The sequence below is a fragment of the Acyrthosiphon pisum genome, chromosome A1 (genome assembly GCF_005508785.2).
Source record: "Acyrthosiphon pisum isolate AL4f chromosome A1, pea_aphid_22Mar2018_4r6ur, whole genome shotgun sequence".
NCBI lineage: Eukaryota > Metazoa > Arthropoda > Insecta > Hemiptera > Aphididae > Acyrthosiphon > Acyrthosiphon pisum.
The window spans coordinates 140,656,604-140,679,740 of NC_042494.1; the positions used below are offsets into that span (position 1 = coordinate 140,656,604).

Sequence of the window (23,137 nt, forward strand, 5' to 3'; positions counted from 1 at the left end):
CCACAGCTGCCGCCGCCGCTGCTGCCGACGTTTCCGTCCAGTCGACTTCCGCCCCGGAAGTAGCAGTTGAGAGCAGCAGCACCAACGCTCCGGCCGGAGAGTCAGCTTAAGGCATTTGCGATATTCTTCCCGCCATTCCCTCGCCCCCGGAAATGGTCACTTTACACTTATTTTCCTTGTTCTTCCATTAACAATCCATCCAACATTGCCTTTGTATAATCTATATATTTGTGCCATGATGTTCGACGATGAGTACCGATTATCCGTAGGGTAGTTGTCAGTCAATATTTCAGAAGACTATAAATATATATATACCTAATGAAATCAACTATTGTACCGTGATTGTTTTATTGTGTTAAAACGAACGTATTTAAATAAAAATTACTGCGTACAACATAAAAGAATACGTTTTTTTTATGCAATTATATTTTACAACGTATTAGCGGGTTTCATCCGAAATAATTATTTTACAAGCACGTCATTAAAATTTGCTCGTAATATATAGATAGGTACCTATGTAATATAATATAATATAAGTATACTAGCCGTTTAGCCAGTCATAGGTTCTCGTTACTAAAATACAATATATTTCATGTTATATAATATAATATTATAATGTATACTATACACTCGAATATAAAATATTATGTATAATAAAAGTGTGCGCACGACGTGTATATTATTATCATGATGAAGTTGAAGAAATAAATCAAACGGCGATGTATAATACATTTAACTGTATGGGTACTTGTTTATCTGTATATTATAATAATAGATAGACGCCATTTCGAGGAAATTATTATTAAGAGACTAACCGGGTGTACACGTTAAATTGTGAAGGCCGTCGTGTCACGGTGGACGATGGAGTGAGCATATTATATATAATATAATGTATATAAAATATGACGCATTGTGTCAAATTTATATTATGCTAACGTTGGTGGTGGTTCCAGAGTGTGTGATGTAACACCATCGTTCTTGATGATTATTTTTTTATTTTTTTTATCTAGTAAATATAGGTACTTAAAATATACGATATACAGTTTTAAACTTAACTGTGTATGATTATTGTTGAAACGAAGCATGATTTGAAAATTATGAATAAATTCAAAAAATTGAAATAAATTCAATACGATACACACTTATCAGTTATCAGTTATTATAGTAAAAAACAACACTCAAGTTGTATTATTTATTCATGATTACACTTTTGCTTGTTAGTAGAAAAGGTTGATGATTATTGATTAGATATAATAGGTTCCTCAACGTTAGCTGATCTTACAGCAAAATATCGAAAATAAATGTGCACAATTTTCTTTTGTAGACATTTTGAATTCTAATTTTGACGAAATTAGTTGATATTTAGTTTAAAAACAACGATTTAATTATTATGACGTTGTAATTCTAAAAATATCAACCGTAGATACTTGAAACTTTTTTCCATTACGTATACTAGCTATAACAACACACTGTCTAGTGTCTACATACTATGAATTTTTTAAATAAATCTTATAAGCTATGTTTTTTCTGTTTTTATTTTAGTTATTTTCATGGCTATATGGTACATCGATATTGATTTATATGTTATAATAAGCAATATGTTTTTGGCAAAAATTAGTTCAACTTACCGAATTTTGATAATTGCATAATATTTGTTATGATATAGAGTATAGACATTTTGTACGATCATGAGATAAATTATCCTTAGAAATTGATGTTGATCGACTCGTCTCCTTCGCTCAGAATCGTTTTTCGTGTACAGTGATGATGTATCTATAATATTGAATTCAAATTTAACACATCCATTACTGTGTACTACTCAGTGTCAAGCGACATTCGAAACCTATTGGCAATACAGCAAATCGATTTCGACGGTTTTTTTTAAAACTTTTTATTTCATCTTGTTTATTTTTATACATCAGATAAAAGCACATGATAAAACATAAAGAGCGGTGGGAAGATGTCGATTATCATGAAAATTATAATATTCCCAGTTGGAAAAAAATTACTTTTATGTTTACAAAATAATATGATAAAATTGTTATTGTAATTATGAATCCTAAATATGTTTTTGGGCTTCTAACATTATTTTAAAAATATTGAGTAACGTGCTACGTTACAACTTATAAATTCATTTTTTACTTAAGTAATGATTAAAATAATTTATTACAAATAATCAAAATATAAAGCCAAATAATATAATATAATTTTTATTGTATTCAGTAATGTTTGTATCTCTGGGTGATTTCTGGAATCTAGAAATCTAGAAAATTACATTTAATATAATTAAATTTTATTTTTGTTACTTATTAATAAGTAACCATGACAACGAATATCTCACGAAAAATCGGTCAGGAAGAAAATCTCTTATCCAGCACCACGGTAGATTATAGAATCTACCGTGTCCAGCACATTAACATATTAATGTTTAATTTTTATGTTTTATTATTCATGCTAAAAAAAATAAATACTAAAAAACCGGCCAAGTGCAAGTCGGACTCGCGCACGAAGGGTTCCGTACCATCATCAGCTATAAACATGTCGGCAACACTACTTATATTATATATTCCAGTATTTTTTGTTATAGTGGCAACAGAAATACATAATCTGTGAAAATTTCAACTTTCTAACTTTCGTGGTTCATGAGATACAGCCTGGTGAGTGGTGACAGACGGACGGACGGACGGACGGACAGCGGAGCCTTAGTAATAGGGTCCCGTTTTACCGTACGGAACCCTAAAAACTACATAATTTTTACTAATACTACCCGTACGCTAAAATAATCATACTTGTCAGCCATCATCTTTATTTCTAAATACTATACACTAAATGTTAGCGATATAAACGATTAATTAATGTATCTATCTGACTATCTATATACAGAGTGATCCATTTAACGTAAGACACTTTATCGTTTAACCATCTACTTTGCGTATAATAAGTGTCTTATGTTAAATGGATCACTCTCTATACTGTAATATTATTACCAATATAATGTACGAAATACATTTCCGTTTATGTTTTGAGCACCAACTTCGCCGTTAGATATGTTCCATTATGCAGTTTTAAGAAAAATGTAAATCAAAATATATAATATGTTAGTGATTGTTTTTGTTCATTTAACATGGATTAATATTATAACAATATTTACAATATTGTATTGATTAATAAACCTTTTCGTCGACACTTGACAGCTGAATGCATTTAGCATACAATATTATTGAATTTAAATTACCCAATATGGTCTCAAGTCGTAATTAGTCTCAAAAGTGGGTGTTTTTCTATTTTCTTTATGTTCGTTATATTATATTTGATCAAAAACCGCGGTATCGACCTGAGGTAATACATCTGAAATATAAAGCATTGAAGGCGAAGACATTATATTGCTTTATGATGGCATACAAATATTGTTTTTATTTGCGAAACGCAAAGACGAAGGAAGGCATTAATATCATTATCTTAAAATGTGAACTAGCCGATTTCAAGTAGACATTATGACGAATTCAAATCAGTTTTCAAAAGTATTATCGCATTACTAGATCTATAGGTAAGTAGGATGGGCAAAAAGTACATACATTTAGTCAAATGAGACACGCACTTTCTGGATAGCTGGAAAGCCGCATGCGTAGGCTCTGCTTGTGTAGTGTGGTACACGTACACACACTAACAATTATTTACTACACACACAGTCACAAGTCACACACGCACGTGCTTTAAATATTGCCTATACTAAACCCCTTAATTAAATACCACCTCCGATCCCCTTAATTGATATATTTGGATAGGCATGGGATATAAAGGCATGATGACCAGGTCCAAGTGACACAACTACATAAATATTATAGACGATATGTGTGGTTAATGCGATCAATATTATAATGGCGCAATATGTACATATTTAAATGAGCTTCAAGTCAAGCTTTGAGACGGTGGTCGGATGGAGTCCGCCAGGGATAGAGTGCAGATTCCTCCTCCTGAAAAAGTGAGAACTTTTTAATTATATATTTATATATATTATAATCTATAATTAATACCAATTATATAATATAATAATAATTTGTATTTCATATACAACACATACAGCGAGAAATTCACACATTTTGTAATAATTCCGTGTACCTACTGCAATAAACATAATATACATATTATTATATTGATATAATGTTATGTGGTAGGGAAAAATTATATTTTCACACGCACAGGAAAACCCTAAACAATAGACTGAGAATTTCTACTGCACAACACGTAATAATTTTAATCACCAAATAGTTAATAATTTTTCCGGAATTTGTATAGTATATATATTACATATTTATCATTTATTTACTTAGTACCTAAATTTATTCATTTTAATATCAGAAAAGATTACTAGAGGCTCCGCTGAGTTTAAAACTCGAGTGGAGGCCCGAGAGTTATTTCACTTACAACATGTTTTTAATTAATATACACAGTAAAAAATTCAAAAGCATTAGTTAAAACAACAAAATAAAACAAACCGTTAAATAAAAATGGAATTTTACAATTTTGGTATTTAAGCAAAATATATATTATGGCTTGTTGCATCGTAGGTATTCATAAAGACATTGGGTAACGTATTTTTTGAACATATTGGTAGGGACAGTCCTGTAAAGTATTTAAGTAAAAGTATTTGAGTAAAAGTATTCAAATACTTTTTGGTATTGAATACTTTGGTTTTTTATTTCGAACATTTTATTTTTATTCAAAATAATTGGTTGGAAAAATATTATTGTCAACTACACTAATAGAATAATGGTTTTATTTAATATTCTGTATTTCTGTGTTAGCCGAAGCCCAAAGGTTTATGAAAACCAGATTTCTAAAAAAAATTACAATATTCCCTTTAAAACTATTAGATAACTATTAGATTACCTACTACCTATGTGTTTATATTACGATAGTAAGAAACCCACTTTAAAAACCAAAAGTATTGGAAAAGTAATCCAAATACTTTTTCAAAGTATTTGAGTAGTATCTGAAATACTTTACAATTAAAGTATTTGAATAGTATCTTAAATATTTAAAAAAAATGTATTTAAGTCTTTACTCAAGTACTTTTTAAAAATATTCTTTACAGGACTGGGTAGGAACACATATTAGCCACATCATTGGGCATTAAATTATGTATATCTGAGTCCCAACGAAATCGAACATGTCCAATGACAACTAATTTTCTTTAGGCCATTTTAATGAGAAGTTATTCTGCATATTATCTAGTCTTGACCTCGTGTTTCATGGGAGATAATAGAATATGTTTTTTAGGTATATAGTGCAGGTTTTTATATATAAATTATTTATATTTAATACGCTAAATTCTCCAAATAATTTAGTAGTTGGATATATCGAATCTTTATTGCATGCAAATCTTACAATAGTATATTTTGGCATTTTTTGAAGCCGTAGTAGAGCATTATTATAATAAAAAACAAAATTATACTAATCTTTAAACAACGATAACGAAGTGCCTCCACTGGGAGTTATTTCATGACATATTTTATTTTTATTACTACTATCAAATTAGCTTATCGTTCATTTATGTAACAGATGGCCAATATAAGAATTTTGAGACGTAAAATATTTTTAAACTTCACAAGTACTTACAGAAAGAAAAAAGAAAAATGTAATTATATAATTTATAAATTATTATACTTGTTTTTGAAGGAACTATTCCTTTCATTGTGATTAGAGAATAGAAGTGAATATAATATTAATTCTTTGGTGCATACTTAAGGTATTGTGCATGAGTGCAAAGTAAACATTTGTAGCTATGTTACGAACTTGCAGAATGCGATCAACTTGAAAGCTGTTGAAAAATTATTGATTAATCGTAGCAACATGCGGTACGTCTATAAACCTACCAATACATAAACAATAATTTTTTCTCTAATATTGGAGATTTGAAGTATTTATTATATTTTTATTATGTATAATATGTTATTTGTTTATAACTGATTCTATAACTATTATATATATAATATATATTATGTATATTAAGATTTGTGGCGTCGTATACAATTTTGCTTATTTTGTGAAAATCGTGTGTATTATTTTGGTGCATAAGGCTTAAAAATAACATTATTTAATGATTCATTCTGTTGTAGAAATATAGGCTCTAATAGCTTAAAAATATTATCCTATATTAGTATGATTATTATCGAATCATAAAAGTTTGATAAGTAATTTCTCGTCTTATAAAAATTAAAAAAGTTATTTAATAAAAATTATTTTTAACCAACACAATAAATACGAATCTGATCACGACCTACGAATATGTACCTTCAAAAAAAAAATGCTACAGAATAATGGCAGAAAACTCGACAGGCTAAATGCGTTGAAAAACAATCGATCGTAAACGTCAAACAATAGAAATTATTAATAAGTATACGTATAATTTAATGAGAATCACATACGTTTCTTGAGCAACAACATTTATTTATGTCTATTCATGATGTGTTTTGTAATTTGGTATGATAAAGTACCTTTCTAATTAAAAAATAAAAATAAAACTAAATAAAATAATAATTGTAGAGTTATAAAATAAAAAGAAAGATAGATATTATAAATTGTTAAGAAAAGTAAATGTAAATCATAAACATTTTAAAATTGTATCTTTTTTTGCTAGATAAATACTTAGGTCTTTCTAGATACAATTTCATCATCGCGTAACACTGATATTGACAAGAATTAAAAATTATGTTCGTGTAATAATGTCACTGAACAAATTAAACAGTATAACTACATATAACCTATTATATAATGTATTATCATAATTAACTTGAAAATGTTTAAATATTTTTTATTTTAATATATATTTTTACACAATACCATGGTTTGCACGGATATAGTAGGTAATTACTTAAATCTAAATAAAACGATTTCATAGTGTACGAAACCGGTCAAAAAAAATAACATACAGATCAGGTAAAAGTGACTAAAATAATTTTGATTATATTCTCCGACTACGTATAATTTCACTTGCGAATCATCATATTATGATAATTCGCAAGTGAAAACATCAAAATAATATTTTTTTTTTAAGAATAATATTTTATTATGCGTTAAAAACTGTCGAATAACGTCATACGCGTATTATAGGTACTATTATATTATGTACATATTATTATTATTTTATATATAATGAACGCGAGTTCGTAAAAATTGTCGACGCCCGAAAACGATTAAAATTTCTGGAAGTTTGAGGGGTGAGATATGGAAAAGTACAAGCCATAACAGCCCTGAACGTACGATGCGGTATAATAACAATAATATTCTACCGAACCGGACGGAAAACCTAACGCAATGATAGGTTATATATTATAATATTTTATAACACGGCTGTGCAGTGGTGGTAGAAGACCGTGTGATGGGGGTTAGGGGCCTGCGTCTCATCTCGTCGACTAAAACCCTTTGCGGTGGTAGTTGATTGGGGCGAGTAGAAGTGGAGCTTGGGTGTTCAAATGGCGAAACCGCCGGGCGCTGGCGGATACTCTTCCGGTCTCTTCTTGACGGCGCCGTCCTGGCCGCGCGTGACAGGAAGTGGCGGTGGCGGTACGTCCGGTACCGAAGAGTCTGCCGGCCTGTTGTTCTTAACGATTGTAGCGTCCACGGGCCTCTTGTTCTTGACGACCGTGGAGTCCGCGGGCCTGTTGTTCTTGACGACCATGGAGCCTGCGGGCCTGCTGCTGTCGAAGACCTCTGCAGTGACGGGCCGTGACACTTCGTGTCCGGACGATCCGCCGTCGGTACCAGACGCCTCCACATCCGACCGCGACGACGGGTACGACGGGGTGGCCGCGTACCTCACTTCGGGCCATTGGTAGAGGAACTGGAGTGGACGGAACACTGGTGTGACGATCGGTTCCGCTTGGCTGGGCAACAGACGCTGATCAGTGGTGATCAGGGCGTTGTAGACGCGTGGCAAGCGGCCCGCCTTCAACGCAACCTGTTGCGCAGCCGCGAACTGGGCCGCAAACATGACTGTTGCAACGAACACCACGGCCCGTACGTTTCCCCAGCCGACCACGGTGGCTGCGGTGTGGCGGGACCCGGCCGACTCGGTCACCTGTTAACGGTCATTCAAACATTAGTAGGTATATAAGGTATTTACTATATAATATGATTTATATTGTGGTCGTATGTTTATAAAATAATCGGTGACGTAATGACGTCCCTCGACCAGTTTTCCATAGGGTGCGTACTCGGTATTACAATAATTGATATAGATAACTTAAAAGACATGTGCATTTACGAAATCAATTTTCTGCTGTTAGAATCCCCCCCCCCCTGGAGTGATATTAGTTAATTGCGTGCAGTAAATAATAAAACGTTTTTGCCATGCAGTCGGATAAAAAAGTGTCTAAAAAATTAAATAATTAAGATAAAAAAAAGAAGTCAGGGAAGAGGAAAACAATTCCCCATTCCCCCACTTCCAGAAAAGGCCCATGCTTCTCTTTAGACTACGTAAAATGTACGTCAGAGACATAATATATGTAAACAATTCATAATTTTTCCCTATAAATAAAATAATTTTCCTCATATAATTACATCCACTGTATTATAGATTTAAAAATCAACTAAATACAGAGTATTTGGAACTCCCAGAAAAGGCCCCTTCATCTCTTTAGACTACGTAAAATATACGTCGTACACAAATGTTAACAATTTATAATTTTGCTCTATAAATAAAATACTTTTCCTCATAATTACATCCACTATATTAAAAATTTAAAAGTTAACTAAAAACAGATTAATATGGTCTTCATACACATGGTGTGTATATAGTTACTATATGTCTATATACATATTAGTGATAAATGCGATACCATTAAGATAACCTTCGTAAGGTAATATCAACTGTGTTCAGTGTGAATATATGTAGGTGCTAATCGCTGAGACGCTGTTGCATATTTAATATACCTACAGATATGTCTAAAGTATAAAATTATTTATACTGTAATAGTACCTAAATACCTAATGTTATATAATTACATGGCATACCTAACCCCTAATTGCGTTAAAAACCTAATTTTAACACTATTATGGTTTTCGGATTCGGCTGGAAAATGTCATATACCTAACCTATATGGACAACGGACACGTCATATTGCGAGTTTTTTTGGTAGTCACCCCTGATCGTTATGACGATTCGAGTTCATCGAAATAATGGATTCATTTGCCAAACGCGTTAATGACCTACGAATATTATTTTTATTATTATTATGAGACTGAATTGCGTACCGCACTTCACATTTGCAGAAATATAATATATAATACGCATACGGTATATACCTGGCAGGCTTACGTTTCTCGCATACTACGAGGGCAGCACAACAATAACACACACGTCATCATCGGTCATATTCGAGGGTATTATAGTCACGTACAAGATATAGTTATTAGTTATTACAAGCACACATATATTATGAAAACATACTATTTTCTTGAAATTATTTTTTTTTTCAAGGTTGCACCATTATATCTGTTAAATTTATCCGTTTTAATCAATTAATAACGGTAAACTTTATGGAAACGTATTTAGCTATTTGCATGGATATTGAGTGTATCACGTCACAGTTTAAAACAAAATCCAAACAAAAAAAACGTATTAGCACAGTATAGGTACAGAACATAATATATTTTATATAATGCTTACCGACATGTTTTTACATTTATAATCTTGTTTATCATTAATTAATATAATATACCTATTTATGCATACATTTTTTAAATATTTCCTGTTTAATCGATATAGGTACCTATTTCGTTTGATTATACAATGCGAACTATATTCGCATTTCACTTTTTACGAATATTTTTCCTGCTCATCTAATATTTTATAATAAAATGTTAGCAATAAATTCATGTATTTGTGCTTAAATAAGTATCGTGTTTTATTTTTTGTATACAAATAAATGACATACCTTGACGATTAAAAAATACAAAATTAAAGCTATACTCACGACGTTCTAATAAAATAAATGTTAATTCTCAGTCTAGTTTAAAATAACAAGAAAATAATTATTAAATTAACAATGTATAGGTAACTAGGCAAGTATACCTATAATATATATTTTTAAATTAAAATAGTTAAAATGAACTTTATATTCTCAATTCCAACTTGGAACAACACAAATATGACCTTAAAAATATATGTATACCTACTATACCTAATATATTAGTTTAAGAAATGTGCCGAAACCGTTGTTGAAAATTTAATTACTTATTATTTGCATTGCATAACCAACTTGTGCTTATAAAATGTATGTATTTCAAATATTATTTAGGTTAACGCCAATTTCAGTTAAATTTGCAGTGAATGTAAAACAACATGCATGTTGTTAAAACCCCATTTCATCACATACACAGTTTAAAAAATGGTTTGACATAGATTATTATTTTTAACATGTCCGGCACTCCAGCTTAGCCTTACTGATAACAGAGGTTAGGTTATTATTAAAATATGATAATTTTGTAGGTAGTTACATACAAAATTATCATATTTTATGTATTGCTTGATTATTTTTTTAATATTAAAGATATGTATATGTATATGTATATGTATATGTATAGGTATGTATATGTATATCCTTTAATCTATTTTGAATAATCGTAAAAACTTAATGAGGAATTTCGATAATATATCAAAAATTAGATTTAACATTCCATTCAAGCCAAATATTGATAACATAATATGTTAAAAGCGTGCAGTTATATTTATATTGCAGTATATAGGAACTGAACATTATTTTACAATCTATTATAAAATAACTTAATTTAAAATGTACGCCAATCCAATGTTTATAATACCCGATTTTTTTTTTATAAATATATTATTTATTTGTATATAATATATTTAGACAATTTAGATATTTGGTTAATTGTAAGTTTTATTGAATTATCTAGATGTTGATTAAAACTGTCTGGATGCAATTCAATCAAACATCTCAAAAAATAATAATTTAATGATAAATAATAACTATTTAAGATACTATATCATATCTTTTATTAGGATTTATTCATTTATGATTATAAAATATTATATAGAACATGAACAATATTGCGTTAGAAGTTGTCTAACTAGTTTATTGAATCAATTCAAACTTGCCTTGAACGTAAAGTATATTATACTGATGAAACAAAAATGTACCCGCAGAGAATTATTACAGAGGTATATAAATGAATGTGTTTTATGTCTAATGTCTCTACAACAATACTTTATTTTTACCAAATCGATTAATACTTATATAAAATATACGTAAAGATAAGAACGAGTAAGGTTAAAATAAAATGTAATTTTAAAATGTATATTATTTGTTATACAACTAAAGTTAAGCAAATTAAAGAAGTTAAATTAGTTAGGTAAACTAATATTTAAAAAAAAATGTTTATACCTAGTATAATATTAGGTATATAGATTTTCATTTAGTAATTAATTCAATGCAAGAAATAATGATATGAAAAGTGAACCATGGATGCTGTTTAATTTTAATTTTTAGAGGTCATGATAAAATTAAAATACTATAAAATATAAAAATTATAGAAAGACAAAATGTATATATTTATTTAAATAGTTATGACATGTAATTGTATCATAATCTCTCATTATTTTAATTATAATCGTTTTTCTTTTCAAAGAAACAATTAGCTGAAACTGTATTTGCTTTTTAAGTCCAATGTTTTATATTTATCAAGGTTTATTGCTTGCGTCTAACAGCTCGAGAAATAATAAATTCTTTTCGAGTAGTATCGATATAGAAAATTGTCACTGTTTTTAAAAGTAACATGAATACTGTTAAGTACTCAAGTTTCCTTACCTAATTCAAATGTTGAAAAAGAAAATTAAGTAACCGACATACATAAATATCGTAAAAATAGATAATATATAGTATATACAATGGCAACTGTTTTATTATAGCTATAATAATTTTTTTATAAATCTCATAAAATTCTTTGTAATATTTAAGTAAAAGTACATAACTTTAAATTCATGTAATTGAATAATAAAAATAAAGTATACTATATACTAAGGAATTAGAAATCTAATTGTTGAGCTCAACGTCTCAATAAACAATTATTAGAATAAATAGAATTCAAGAGGTTTAATAAAAGAAAAATAAATACAAACGTTGTTTTTTGTGTAAAAGTTAGGTAATATGTTTAAACATATTATTTAAAATAACTTTTTCCATTACTTATACTCAAATAGGTTGTACAAGATAACTATACATTCCATGATATAATATTAGTTATTAATGTATTTTTGAAAAATTAAATTAAAAATATAATAACAAAGAATACAAACATAACTTTGTTATTCGGTTATTCCGTTAAAATTATTCACTTAATAAATTAACAACTATATAATTTATTGTATCTGTTAGGAAATGTAATACTCACTATTATAATATATTTTAGACCTAATGCTGCGACTAAGCTGCGGATAAAACTCGGTGTACCTCGATGTAATTTTAAACAACAACAGTTAAAAATATTTCGAAACTCAGTTATATACGTCTACACTTGGTCAACAAAACTCTTGATATGGACCTACAATAAAAATTGAACACTAAAACAAGAATGTTCTTATCGCGGTATCGCACTACGGTCAATTTATGTAGAACGATTAAAATCAAAATTAATTCCGAATAGTTTGGATTTTGTACATAGGTAATAGCATTCTCTGTGAACTACAGACAACCATAGATTACAAACGACTTAAAAACGACTGAATAATGCTCTAATACAGATCAAAACACAAAGTGGTTCTTAACCTTCAGTTCTTATTTACTTACAATAACATATAAATAAATTATTTTCTTCGATAACCTAGTCATTGTTGTTTATTTTCTCATGAAAACTTTTTTTTCTACGTTAAAGTTATATAACATATAATATATACATGTATATATATGTGTATGTATGGGTATGTTAGTTAAAACTTGTATGACTGCATATTAAATTAGACTATTGTGTAGGTACTATGAGTTATGACTATTCATACACAAATATTTACATAGAATATTTAACTCACGAAAACAACCTATTTGTAATGCATTTTTTTATCTATGTGTAATTAATACCTAATAATGAAAATCACTACTAATGAAAAAAATTTAAAAATAAAACTGAATGTTGTAACTCGAGTGTTTTTCATTCAAATAATGTTTACAATTAATTAGTCTTTATAGGACTGTATATTAAAATGTACGGTAATTGTTCAAATGTTCTGAGTTTGTTATTCATGCATAATATATAATGATCAATGTGTAAGAAGCAAGAAAAATATAATATTTTAAATGCATTTCCAAAGTGATCAAACAATGTTTTTAAAAATATTAGACCATGAAATAATTTTATGTTTTCTTACTGCATTATTGAGATTCATTACACTTAACACATTTATTATACTACAGTTTTTAAAAAAAAATTAAATATAAATTCAATATCATACCGTTTTATACCGTGTATTAGCTGTACTTATGGACGTGAAGAGTGTGAGAGACGTTTTATAGTCGGTCGACAGTTTTGTACAAATGTACAATCCAATACCGTTATATTCATTTATGAACACAAGAATACAGCATTTTATAATAACACAAATTTTAAATGAAAATTCGTAAATTTTCTATGAACAATATTTACCTTCACATTAAAATAACAAAATGTCCGAAACTGTAATAGCATTACCTACTAATAGACTATAATAATATATATTATGCGTTCTTCGTATTTCTATTTAATTGCCATTAATCATTATTATTTATCGTTTATTTTAATATATGTGCAATTGTGTGAATTAATTCCTAACTAGAAACAATTATAAGAACATAGTTTTCGAATTAAAATATTATGAAAGTAAAAATATAAATACATACGATATTTTAATGTCCATAAACATAAATATAAAATATTTTATTTACCTATAGGTTGGTATGTACGTATTTGATTTTTAAAAAAGTTAAAAGATAGTAATTGTTATAAGAACAAATAAATAAGTTATCATTTTAAATATTTCTTAAATTGTAAAATTATAATTTTTTCTTTTAACTTAAATTACTATTACTACTTAACCTATCACATCATATTTAATTTTGTGTTATACTTATATCGTATAGCCGTTATAGGTCTGTTACCACGGAAGTAAATTTAAATATTAGTGATCCTTGAAATGTGTTCCACTGTTCCCACACATTGGTGATGCCTACCATCTATAGTATAGGTATACGCGCTCTATTTACCCCAAGTGTACCTATGTAAAAATTAAGAAAACATATCTCCATCACAACATCCTATAGTGACTGTACTCTGTACAGATTTTAAGTCCTTGAAGATAGACGGTAAAGTTGTTTGTATTATCTTCACACTTAATAAATCTCACAATCCAGGAAGTTATTGGAAATATAATTGTCACTCCTGTAAATATTTTAATACATTTGCACATACTCACCATGACCAAGTACTTATATTTATATTTAAATAAAATATATAGTATGTTATACAACACATGGTATTTCTTTTTTAAGTATTAGGTATTTGTAGTAAAATATTTATATTTTATTTGATATTTCATACATCTGAAATTTGTTTACTAAAAATACCTAATACCTAAGCACCAATATTTTTCATTTGTTATTGTTTCCACCACATTAAATTTAATTAAATATAAAATCATCCGAGTAGTTTTCTAATGAATATTAGTACCTAAAGCATATATGAGTAATACGGCTATTAACTAATTATACAAATAATATAAACTTAAATAATTTTCTAAATAATACTGAACGTGTACAAGGCATATTTATTATTTAAAATTGTATTATTATTTATTAACATCAACCAATTGGTACCAGGTACTGAGGTACCTATGCTACATGGTACCTATTATCATATCTTATTGTATTTCAATAATAATTTAACTATATACATTTAGCAACTACCTATTATCATGATTATTAAAATAATAAAAATATATTTCTGAAATAGAAACTTTCTTTATAATTAGGTATGTTATATTATTTATTAAAAATATAATATAAAAATAAATTTGTTAACACATTAAAAGTATGTTTCTCTCAATAATATGAATAATAAAAGAGAAATATGTACCTAATATGTATAATATTACATGTGTACTATATATGTATTATAGTTGTATGAGTTGTTATCAGTAAGAATGGTATTAGGTATTAATATATATTAATTTGTTATAAACATATAAAACACATAATGTAGGTACACAATGTTTATCTAAATTACTTAAATTAATTTTATAAGAATGTCAGTGCACTATTTATTTTCTCTATCTGACCAACGATCAACATAGAAAAATTGTATTAGCAGTGAGCAGAACCAATTGGCATTGAGTCTAAGCCTTTATTTTTAGCTTTTAAATTTTAATATTTTTACATATCTGCTCATAGATTTTGCGAATTGAAAATTTACTAAGTTGTGCGTGATCACGTGCGTCGAAGAATGAAAACAAATCATACGCGGACAAAATTGTATTAAAAATATAAATATATTTCTAGTATGTAAGTACGTAATATTTTTAACTGCTTTCTTAAAAACTATGCTTTTATATTTGTAAGTTAAATGGAACAAAACTTTTAACAGTTTTTCTTTGCAGTTATAAATATTAAAACTATTATGATAATAGAATACTGATTAGTAGGTAATAGGTACCTATAATGCATCATAATACATTTAAAAGTAAAATAGACCATCCAAATTAAGTGATTATTAAAATTATACTTATTTTGTTGCATGTACTTATATATTTTTCAAGGGTGAAATCTGTTCAGTAAACTAATTTTTTTTATTATTATCATCATCATTTTTTTTATTATAATATTACTACGATTGAGAGTTTCTTTCTTGTAACAATATATAAGTAAATTAAACATAGTCAACTGTCGAATAAAAAATATCACATAGGTAAATGATAAATAAATAAAAGCCAAGAAAATTTTACTTATATATAGATATTTAAATTGTGTACTTAAGCATACCTTAAAATTCATAATTGTATTCGGGCTGTGTTGGACGTCGATCAGACACTGTTCGGTTGGTTGTAGTTTTCAACGGCACTGTCCGTACAGATATAAACTAGTCAGAAGGCCGTCGGGTCAACTTCCTGCCACAGTTTATTTGTGTTGAACTCATGATTTCGGCGGGACTCCAAACAGGTGATTTGAGTTCCGTTAAATAGATTCAATAGGAATGGTACCTAAACGACGAATAATGAGCAATGGCAGCTTGGGCAAAACCTCAAAGATTAAGGTGGGCATCAGAGGATTAGCCAGAACCATAATAGCGGTGTACCACATTGCCGACTGCAATAGCCACCAGTAAGCCATCTTCCAGCACGATTCTATGTATAAAAAAAAGGAAACTTAATAAAATACCTAGTAAAATTAAATATGATAACATATTAAGATTAATATTATAACAAAATGTTCAGAATACACTTTGTATCTTAGATATGTGTGCATTGAACTAGATGGGTACATGTAAAAACTGTAACAATTACACCAGTGGCGACTACAAGAGGAGGCAAAGGGGCATTCGCCCCTTTTGGGTTGTATTTTTTATTATAATATTAAGCTAAAAAAAGGTAATTTAATTTTTGAAAATTCACCCCCCTCCCCCTTGGGTTATTTCTGGATCCTCTACTAAGTTACACACATAGTAGCAATTATTACCCATTAAAAACTATTTACACAGGTATATGTGTGTTATTTAATAATTCCTATTATTATATTATTACACAAAAAAACATTTTTTTACATAATTGGTGGATTAACCAACTATATAAATATTAAGTACCTTCTAGCTAATAGGCACTGTAATTTAAGTTGCAAAAATTATACTGTATAAATTCTTGTTTGGTCACATAACAATTTAGCACACACAGTGCAATGGTTAAATAAAAATTATACGAACATTTTACATAATATTTATTTAAAAAAATAGAATATGATGAAAGATAAAAATAAGTAAATGCTTGTTTGATTTAATTAAAAAATGTGTTTTTATCGTAAATTTGCTCATAATAACTCACAAATCGGATGGGTACACAAAACTAAGAATTAATCGTGGGTTCAAATTTTAATTATATTGTTATATAAAGTAATTCAAAGGTAAGTGGATATTATACTGGCATACTGGACAGTACCTACCAATGAGTTTACAGTTTGAATATCGAGGTACCAAAATGTGATTAAAAATTATAAAAACATTTTATCAATTTGGAATACCTATAGGCTATAATATAAAATATAATTTTTAACTAATTAGATAATCATAGGCAACACAAGTCATGGTAGGTATATAATATTTCTTAATTCCTATGCAGTTTCAGTGGTTTTACGCTTATTATTACTAGGCAAATAAATTTTAAAATTAAATATTGTTAAACCTGTATAATATAACAGACAATCACACAACAAACTAAAGTGTCCGTTATAGACAGGGACTTTTAAATAGTAATCTTTTTACCGGGGCATTATCATTATTTAGCATATTGTTCGTTCGAGAGAGGCGTCCGCTATATTCAGGAGTGAGGAATGCGTTAACACAGGTTTCTGAACTGTAGTTATATTTTCAATTTAAAACCAATTTTAACTAATCGATGTCTTTGACTGAACATAATATGAGCAGATCAATTATCGGATTATTCCAATAACCTGGACATCCAGACGATACCGAACCATTGGTAATCCTGTATTCCTGTGTATAATGAGTATTATATAGCTATTTATTGTCAACCTTATGACGAAGCGCGTCCTTAACCCGTTGAATATCATTATTCATTACAGATTCATTCCACGATATAATATCATCATCATCACGTATGTATGTATGTATGTATGTATGTATGTATGAATAGGTATAGTAGGTACGTATATTCGTCTTAATATTAAATAATTTCAACATATATTATATGTTAAGATTTTAGGTACGTTTAAAACGCAGCTCTGTATAATATATACAGCTAGGCACCACAGTCTTAGCACGAATAATAAATATAGGCCCTCTCGTCACATTCACACTATGAATAATGTAGTCTAGTCTCATCAGTATTTACTGGACTGGACACTATACAACTCGAAATATCGACAACAATAATATTATAAAGTAAATTCAAGTTAACAGATTTAGACGATAACCGACGTGAATTAACCACAAAATACGAGTAGGTACATAATTCAAGTCATTTGGAATCATTGCCATCATCTTTATAAAGGTTCAGGATTCACGATCGAGCGCAAACGTCACAATTGAAATGCGTCAAGTGTGTAATCGTTATGTAATTCGGTCAAGCTAAGTGCAGTCGACAAGGTGACAACCCAAATAACGGTGTTGCGATGCCCGCGTAGTTATTTTCATCCCCATTCGATTTGGGCATGTACTTATTCAGGGTTGAATTTAACAGGTTTAACAGTCCCGTATTTCCCCATCAGTGGTTTAAAAGGGGCGGCAATAATCATAAGTAACCGGATATATTTCATTATTTCAACCCATTAAAGATTAAACTAAATTTTTAATTTTTGCAAGTATTGAAATAAAATAAATTATATATATACTTAAAGAATTTTTAAAAATTATTCTTAGCATATAACATAAAAAAAAAATTGTACAATTTTTCTGATAATATGTGTGACTCAATGCTGCGTGTTACCCGGCGGGTGGCAAAAGTCTAAATACAGGCCACTGCACCATGGCCTAACTGCAGTAGGTATATGCGCGGACCCAAGTGCATGGTCTAAAACCGACGAAAAGTTATGTCATCCACGCGTGTCGGTGACCTGGATTACACCAGACTGACGAAGTGTTAAGCAATATGAGTGGTATATTATTATTATTATTATTATTATTACTATTATTAATCCGGTCGGACGGCGGCGTGGCGGTATAAGTTGGTCGTGGCAAAAGTGAAAGACTAAAGACTGCGGTCGGGTGCTTGTAATAATATAATATTATGCTATAATAATATTATAATAGCTACCTATAACAGTTCAAGGACACACGAGACCAGTCCTTGCCACGGGAGGATTGCCTGTCTGTGTGGACATCATCGCGTTATCAGATATCCCCCTCTATTCGCGAAAGTCAACAGTATTATAACGTATAGGTATAATACGAGGGGCACAAAACATCGGGTCGGTACCTGTTGAACGTGGAAATACGAGAAAATCTATTTTTTTCATATTAAAACATGAGTGAGAATTTTCAATAGGTACTTACGGTATACAGTAGGTTTATGTGGTATGTTTATGATCGAACGTCGTTCAGTTAAAGCGACGACGACGGCGGCGATGGCGGCGATGGCGTCGATGGCGGCGGCGGGAGAGCACGCCCGGTGCGTTTCGGCCGAAGTCTGCGAAGAGACTGCGCCGGCCGCATGTACCACGCGATGTTACCAGCTCCTACCCGACAAGTCTCACCGATGTGCGATGTTGCAATCATTGAATAATATACCTTCATATTAGTATTATTATTATTATTATTATTATTATTATTATTATTATTGTATTGTAATACAATAATAATCGTCATTGCAATCATCTGAGACATGCAGGCGCATCGTTGTTTTTATTTTTCAGCTATAACATATGTGGCTATATTATACTATCTGTCTATCTACATTATGTTATAAAATGGAGTTTAAGATATTCGTTGTCACGATATATCGTCGAGAACAACAAGATTTTTTTTTACAATACATTCATTTAATTTACAAAAATGTGATTTGTTTCAGTAGCAAAATTAGAATAATTCTAATTTTGCAAATTAAAAATATACATAAATAAATAAATACAATTTAAGAACATGTTATGCGTTGTTGTTATTCCTTAAATAATTCGTGAAAAGTAGAGTTAATTTCTAAATTTTATTCTAGATGATACATAATAATTCCCGAAATAGTTTGACTAGTTAATAATTCGTTTGTATAATTTGTTTGTAAATATTTATCATATTATATGCACAACAGGTTGCTATATTATAGCTTTTATAGATGAATGTATCAAGGGTCATAGATTGGCAGATATTATAACTAATTATCTAAAACATAAATAAAATCAAAAATTGTATAGAAAGCAGTGATTGGCTTTTTGTTATTTGTTCGTCTATTATACATAACCTACCTAATATAATATAGTACAAAGTACGTTTAGATACGTAATAATGTATATACAATTACCGTAAGCTGAATTTAATAGCTGAAGTATTAAGTAGTTTTAAATCATTATAGTTTAAAATTAATAAATACAAATACAAATGTGTTCAAGTAGAATGATTTTAATGATTTATAAACCTATTTCTTTCAAATGCAAAAGACTACCAGTAAATAATATGTTTAAGTAATTTTTCGTGTTTGAAGATTAAAGAATCGTGATAATAGAATTTAGTAACTTACCCATCTACTTGTGTTGGATTCACGTGAACAATAAGAGAGGATCGATCTGTATTAAGTACAACGAGATATTGTTGTAACCTCCGGTCTAGGTTCTATAGTGTATATGAAATAGAAAATAGAAAAATATGCATAATTATATGATAATTACAATATAATTTTGTTGAAGTATACTAAGATAATAACTAATAAGCATGGCATTTTAATAAATACAATTAATTAAAAATATTTTTATTTAAAATTGTATTAATTTAGATTTTCTATCAATATTTATTAGGAAAATTGTGTGAAGCAGCAATTACTATTGAACTATATATAGATACATACAAATAATTTTCGATTAGTTCGATCGTAAGTCATATATCAAAACTCGTGTAGTCATGTAGGAATGAACTATATACCTATACTATAATAACCATTATAATTTAATTCAACACCACAAAGATATGATAAAGTAAATGATAATTTCTAGTAATAAGGAGCAGGAGCTGCATAGAAGACAATACGGACAAAAAAATATATTTTACTATATCTAAATAATATTTTGTTTACAAATTTAAATGTACCTAATTAATAATAATATACAGGATGTCCCGTAAGGATATAGGTACTCATTAGCCGTAAAGGGGGGCTGGTTTTTTACTGTTTTACCTATAAACTAAAAAAATAATTAAAAATCATGATTAATCAAAATATGTCGAAATTAAAAATTAAAAAAAATTAAATTCTATAACATTTTCAATTGTTCAATTGGTCTATCTTCAATATTATTTCAAAAATATAAAAAATGAAAATTAACTTTTTTACCAAAAAAATTTAATTAAATTAAAAATATAATATATCTAATCCTTGTCTTTGTGAGTCTTATAAAAAAAACAGATTTTTAATAAGTTTATTATCTCAGGAGATATCTTAATGGGTAAATCGTCAAGGGACACCATGTACCTATAATACAACAAATTTTTTTCTTTTTTTTTTTAATAGTATTCTTTGGTGGCGTCTATAAGATTGTTTTGATGTGGTTGGGAGGGGAGGGTGATATGGATATTGATTGTCAATGATAGCAAGAAAAACATTTATATTTAATATAACTTAAATAGTTAAGCATTTATAATACATAATGTCAAGAATTTTTTTTTTTGAATATCAGGAAAAAATGTTATTCTTAGATGTTATTATATGCAACCCTAATTCAAAAAAATACTAAAGAAGCAAGATTTTCAAGGAAGAAATTGGAGTTGAAGAGCGTTCAATATACGTACAATATACAAGCGATATGTATCGGACCCGTATCGGACTCAGACTTCAATACGAGCCGTACCTATTCCATGTCGATACGACGATACGTATCGAATTTTTCTTTTTGAAAATCTTCAAGGAAAACAATTTCAAATATCTATAAATACCACAAAATGAGCAATAATATTTTGAAAATAATATCATGTCTAGAAAATGATAGTGTTTTTGATGAAAATGCCAAGTCTTTACACTTATTAGTATTTGAATTACCTACCTAAAACAAAAAATAAAATCAATTTTACGTATCATTATTAAACCGATATCAGATTCATTGCTCCACTCAAAATCTAAAGCTGTAACTGAAAATTCCTAGTACCACGTTAAATTATTATAATAAAAGTCATACCCATGCTACATTACAGTGGCGTAGTGAATTATGTTTTTCAGAAGCAATTGCTTCTGATTTCTGACGAATGGATCTTCGCAGGAAAAAAATTTTTGTGTCGGTATATAATATTGCCTACATTTAGCCCCTTTTTTGCAGTTATCAAAATGTGATAACATTGATAAAACGATAACATCATTTTCATTATATATTATAATATTATATTTTATTATATTAATTATAATTAAAATAGTTAAATACATTAATAGTTAATAAATTATTAAAAAACACAATATCGTAATTTAAAATTTAAAAATACACAATTCATTGAGAACACAATATAAATGTACAATCTATTTACGTGGAATATTATTTTAAGTTTTCAAAATTATATAATTATACCTATAATAAAATTTAAAATTTGATAAATATTTTCAAAATTCGAACTAATACCCACATAGCAATTGTGTAATGATATTATTATTATTACAGTACACAAATATTGTTATAAAAATAATGTTATTATAATAACATAACTAGGTATCCAAGTATCCAACTAACATAATATTTTTTCAGTAATTTAATAATATTACTTTATAGATATTATGATAAAATTATTTTTTATGTGTAGTAATAATAATATTATTTAACAAATATAATAATTAAGCTATTATAATAAAGAAAGTATATTATTATAATTATTATGAATCTTGAATATAATTTAATACCCTTAGAATAGAAATCAGTATAGATGGTAGTATAGTATCATATAAAATAAAATAACCTACCTGCCAATTTTCCTCTATCATTTACCAATTTCATTTTGGTGCCATAATTGAGTATTGCTATATCTTATATATGTATATATATATTATATATATGTGTATATCTATGTATGGTACGTTGGACCATTTGTGAGGTACGGAAAAATATGAGAGTAATAAAAGTGTTATCTTTTTTATTACTTTTGGCTTTATACTTTTCTACTCTTCTATGGTATATCCAGTGTCTAATATTTAATCTTGATTATTTTATCCGTAATAATTGTCAAAATAATTTCATTCTGTTTCTCCAGTTTG

General features: G+C 28.5%; 2 protein-coding genes across 3 annotated transcripts in view; one reads left to right on the forward strand and one right to left on the reverse strand.

The window, feature by feature from the left end:
- Positions 1-736, forward strand: part of LOC100166678 (flocculation protein FLO11) — a 25,901-nt gene extending 25,165 nt beyond the window's left edge. Inside the window, exon 7 of the mRNA XM_029488458.1 lies at positions 67-736. Within this exon, the coding sequence (XP_029344318.1) occupies positions 67-110 (44 nt within the window). The 3' untranslated portion in view covers positions 111-736. The remainder of the gene's footprint in view (positions 1-66) is intronic.
- A 4,607-nt stretch (positions 737-5,343) lies between these two features.
- LOC100164028 lies at positions 5,344-19,446 on the reverse strand. 2 transcript variants are annotated; one of them, XM_008190669.3, is made up of 3 exons: positions 19,264-19,446; positions 16,026-16,387; positions 5,344-8,080 (listed from the first exon to the last, which is right to left on the reverse strand). In XM_008190669.3, exons 2-3 carry the CDS (start codon positions 16,035-16,037, stop codon positions 7,472-7,474), a joined length of 621 nt encoding a protein of 206 aa, XP_008188891.1. In that variant the 5' UTR covers positions 16,038-16,387; positions 19,264-19,446; the 3' UTR covers positions 5,344-7,471. The 2 variants fall into 2 exon arrangements, with proteins under 2 accessions (XP_008188891.1, XP_008188893.1); XM_008190671.3 differs by lacking the exons at positions 16,026-16,387; positions 19,264-19,446 and adding an exon at positions 12,415-12,820.
- Positions 19,447-23,137: the final 3,691 nt, after the last annotated feature.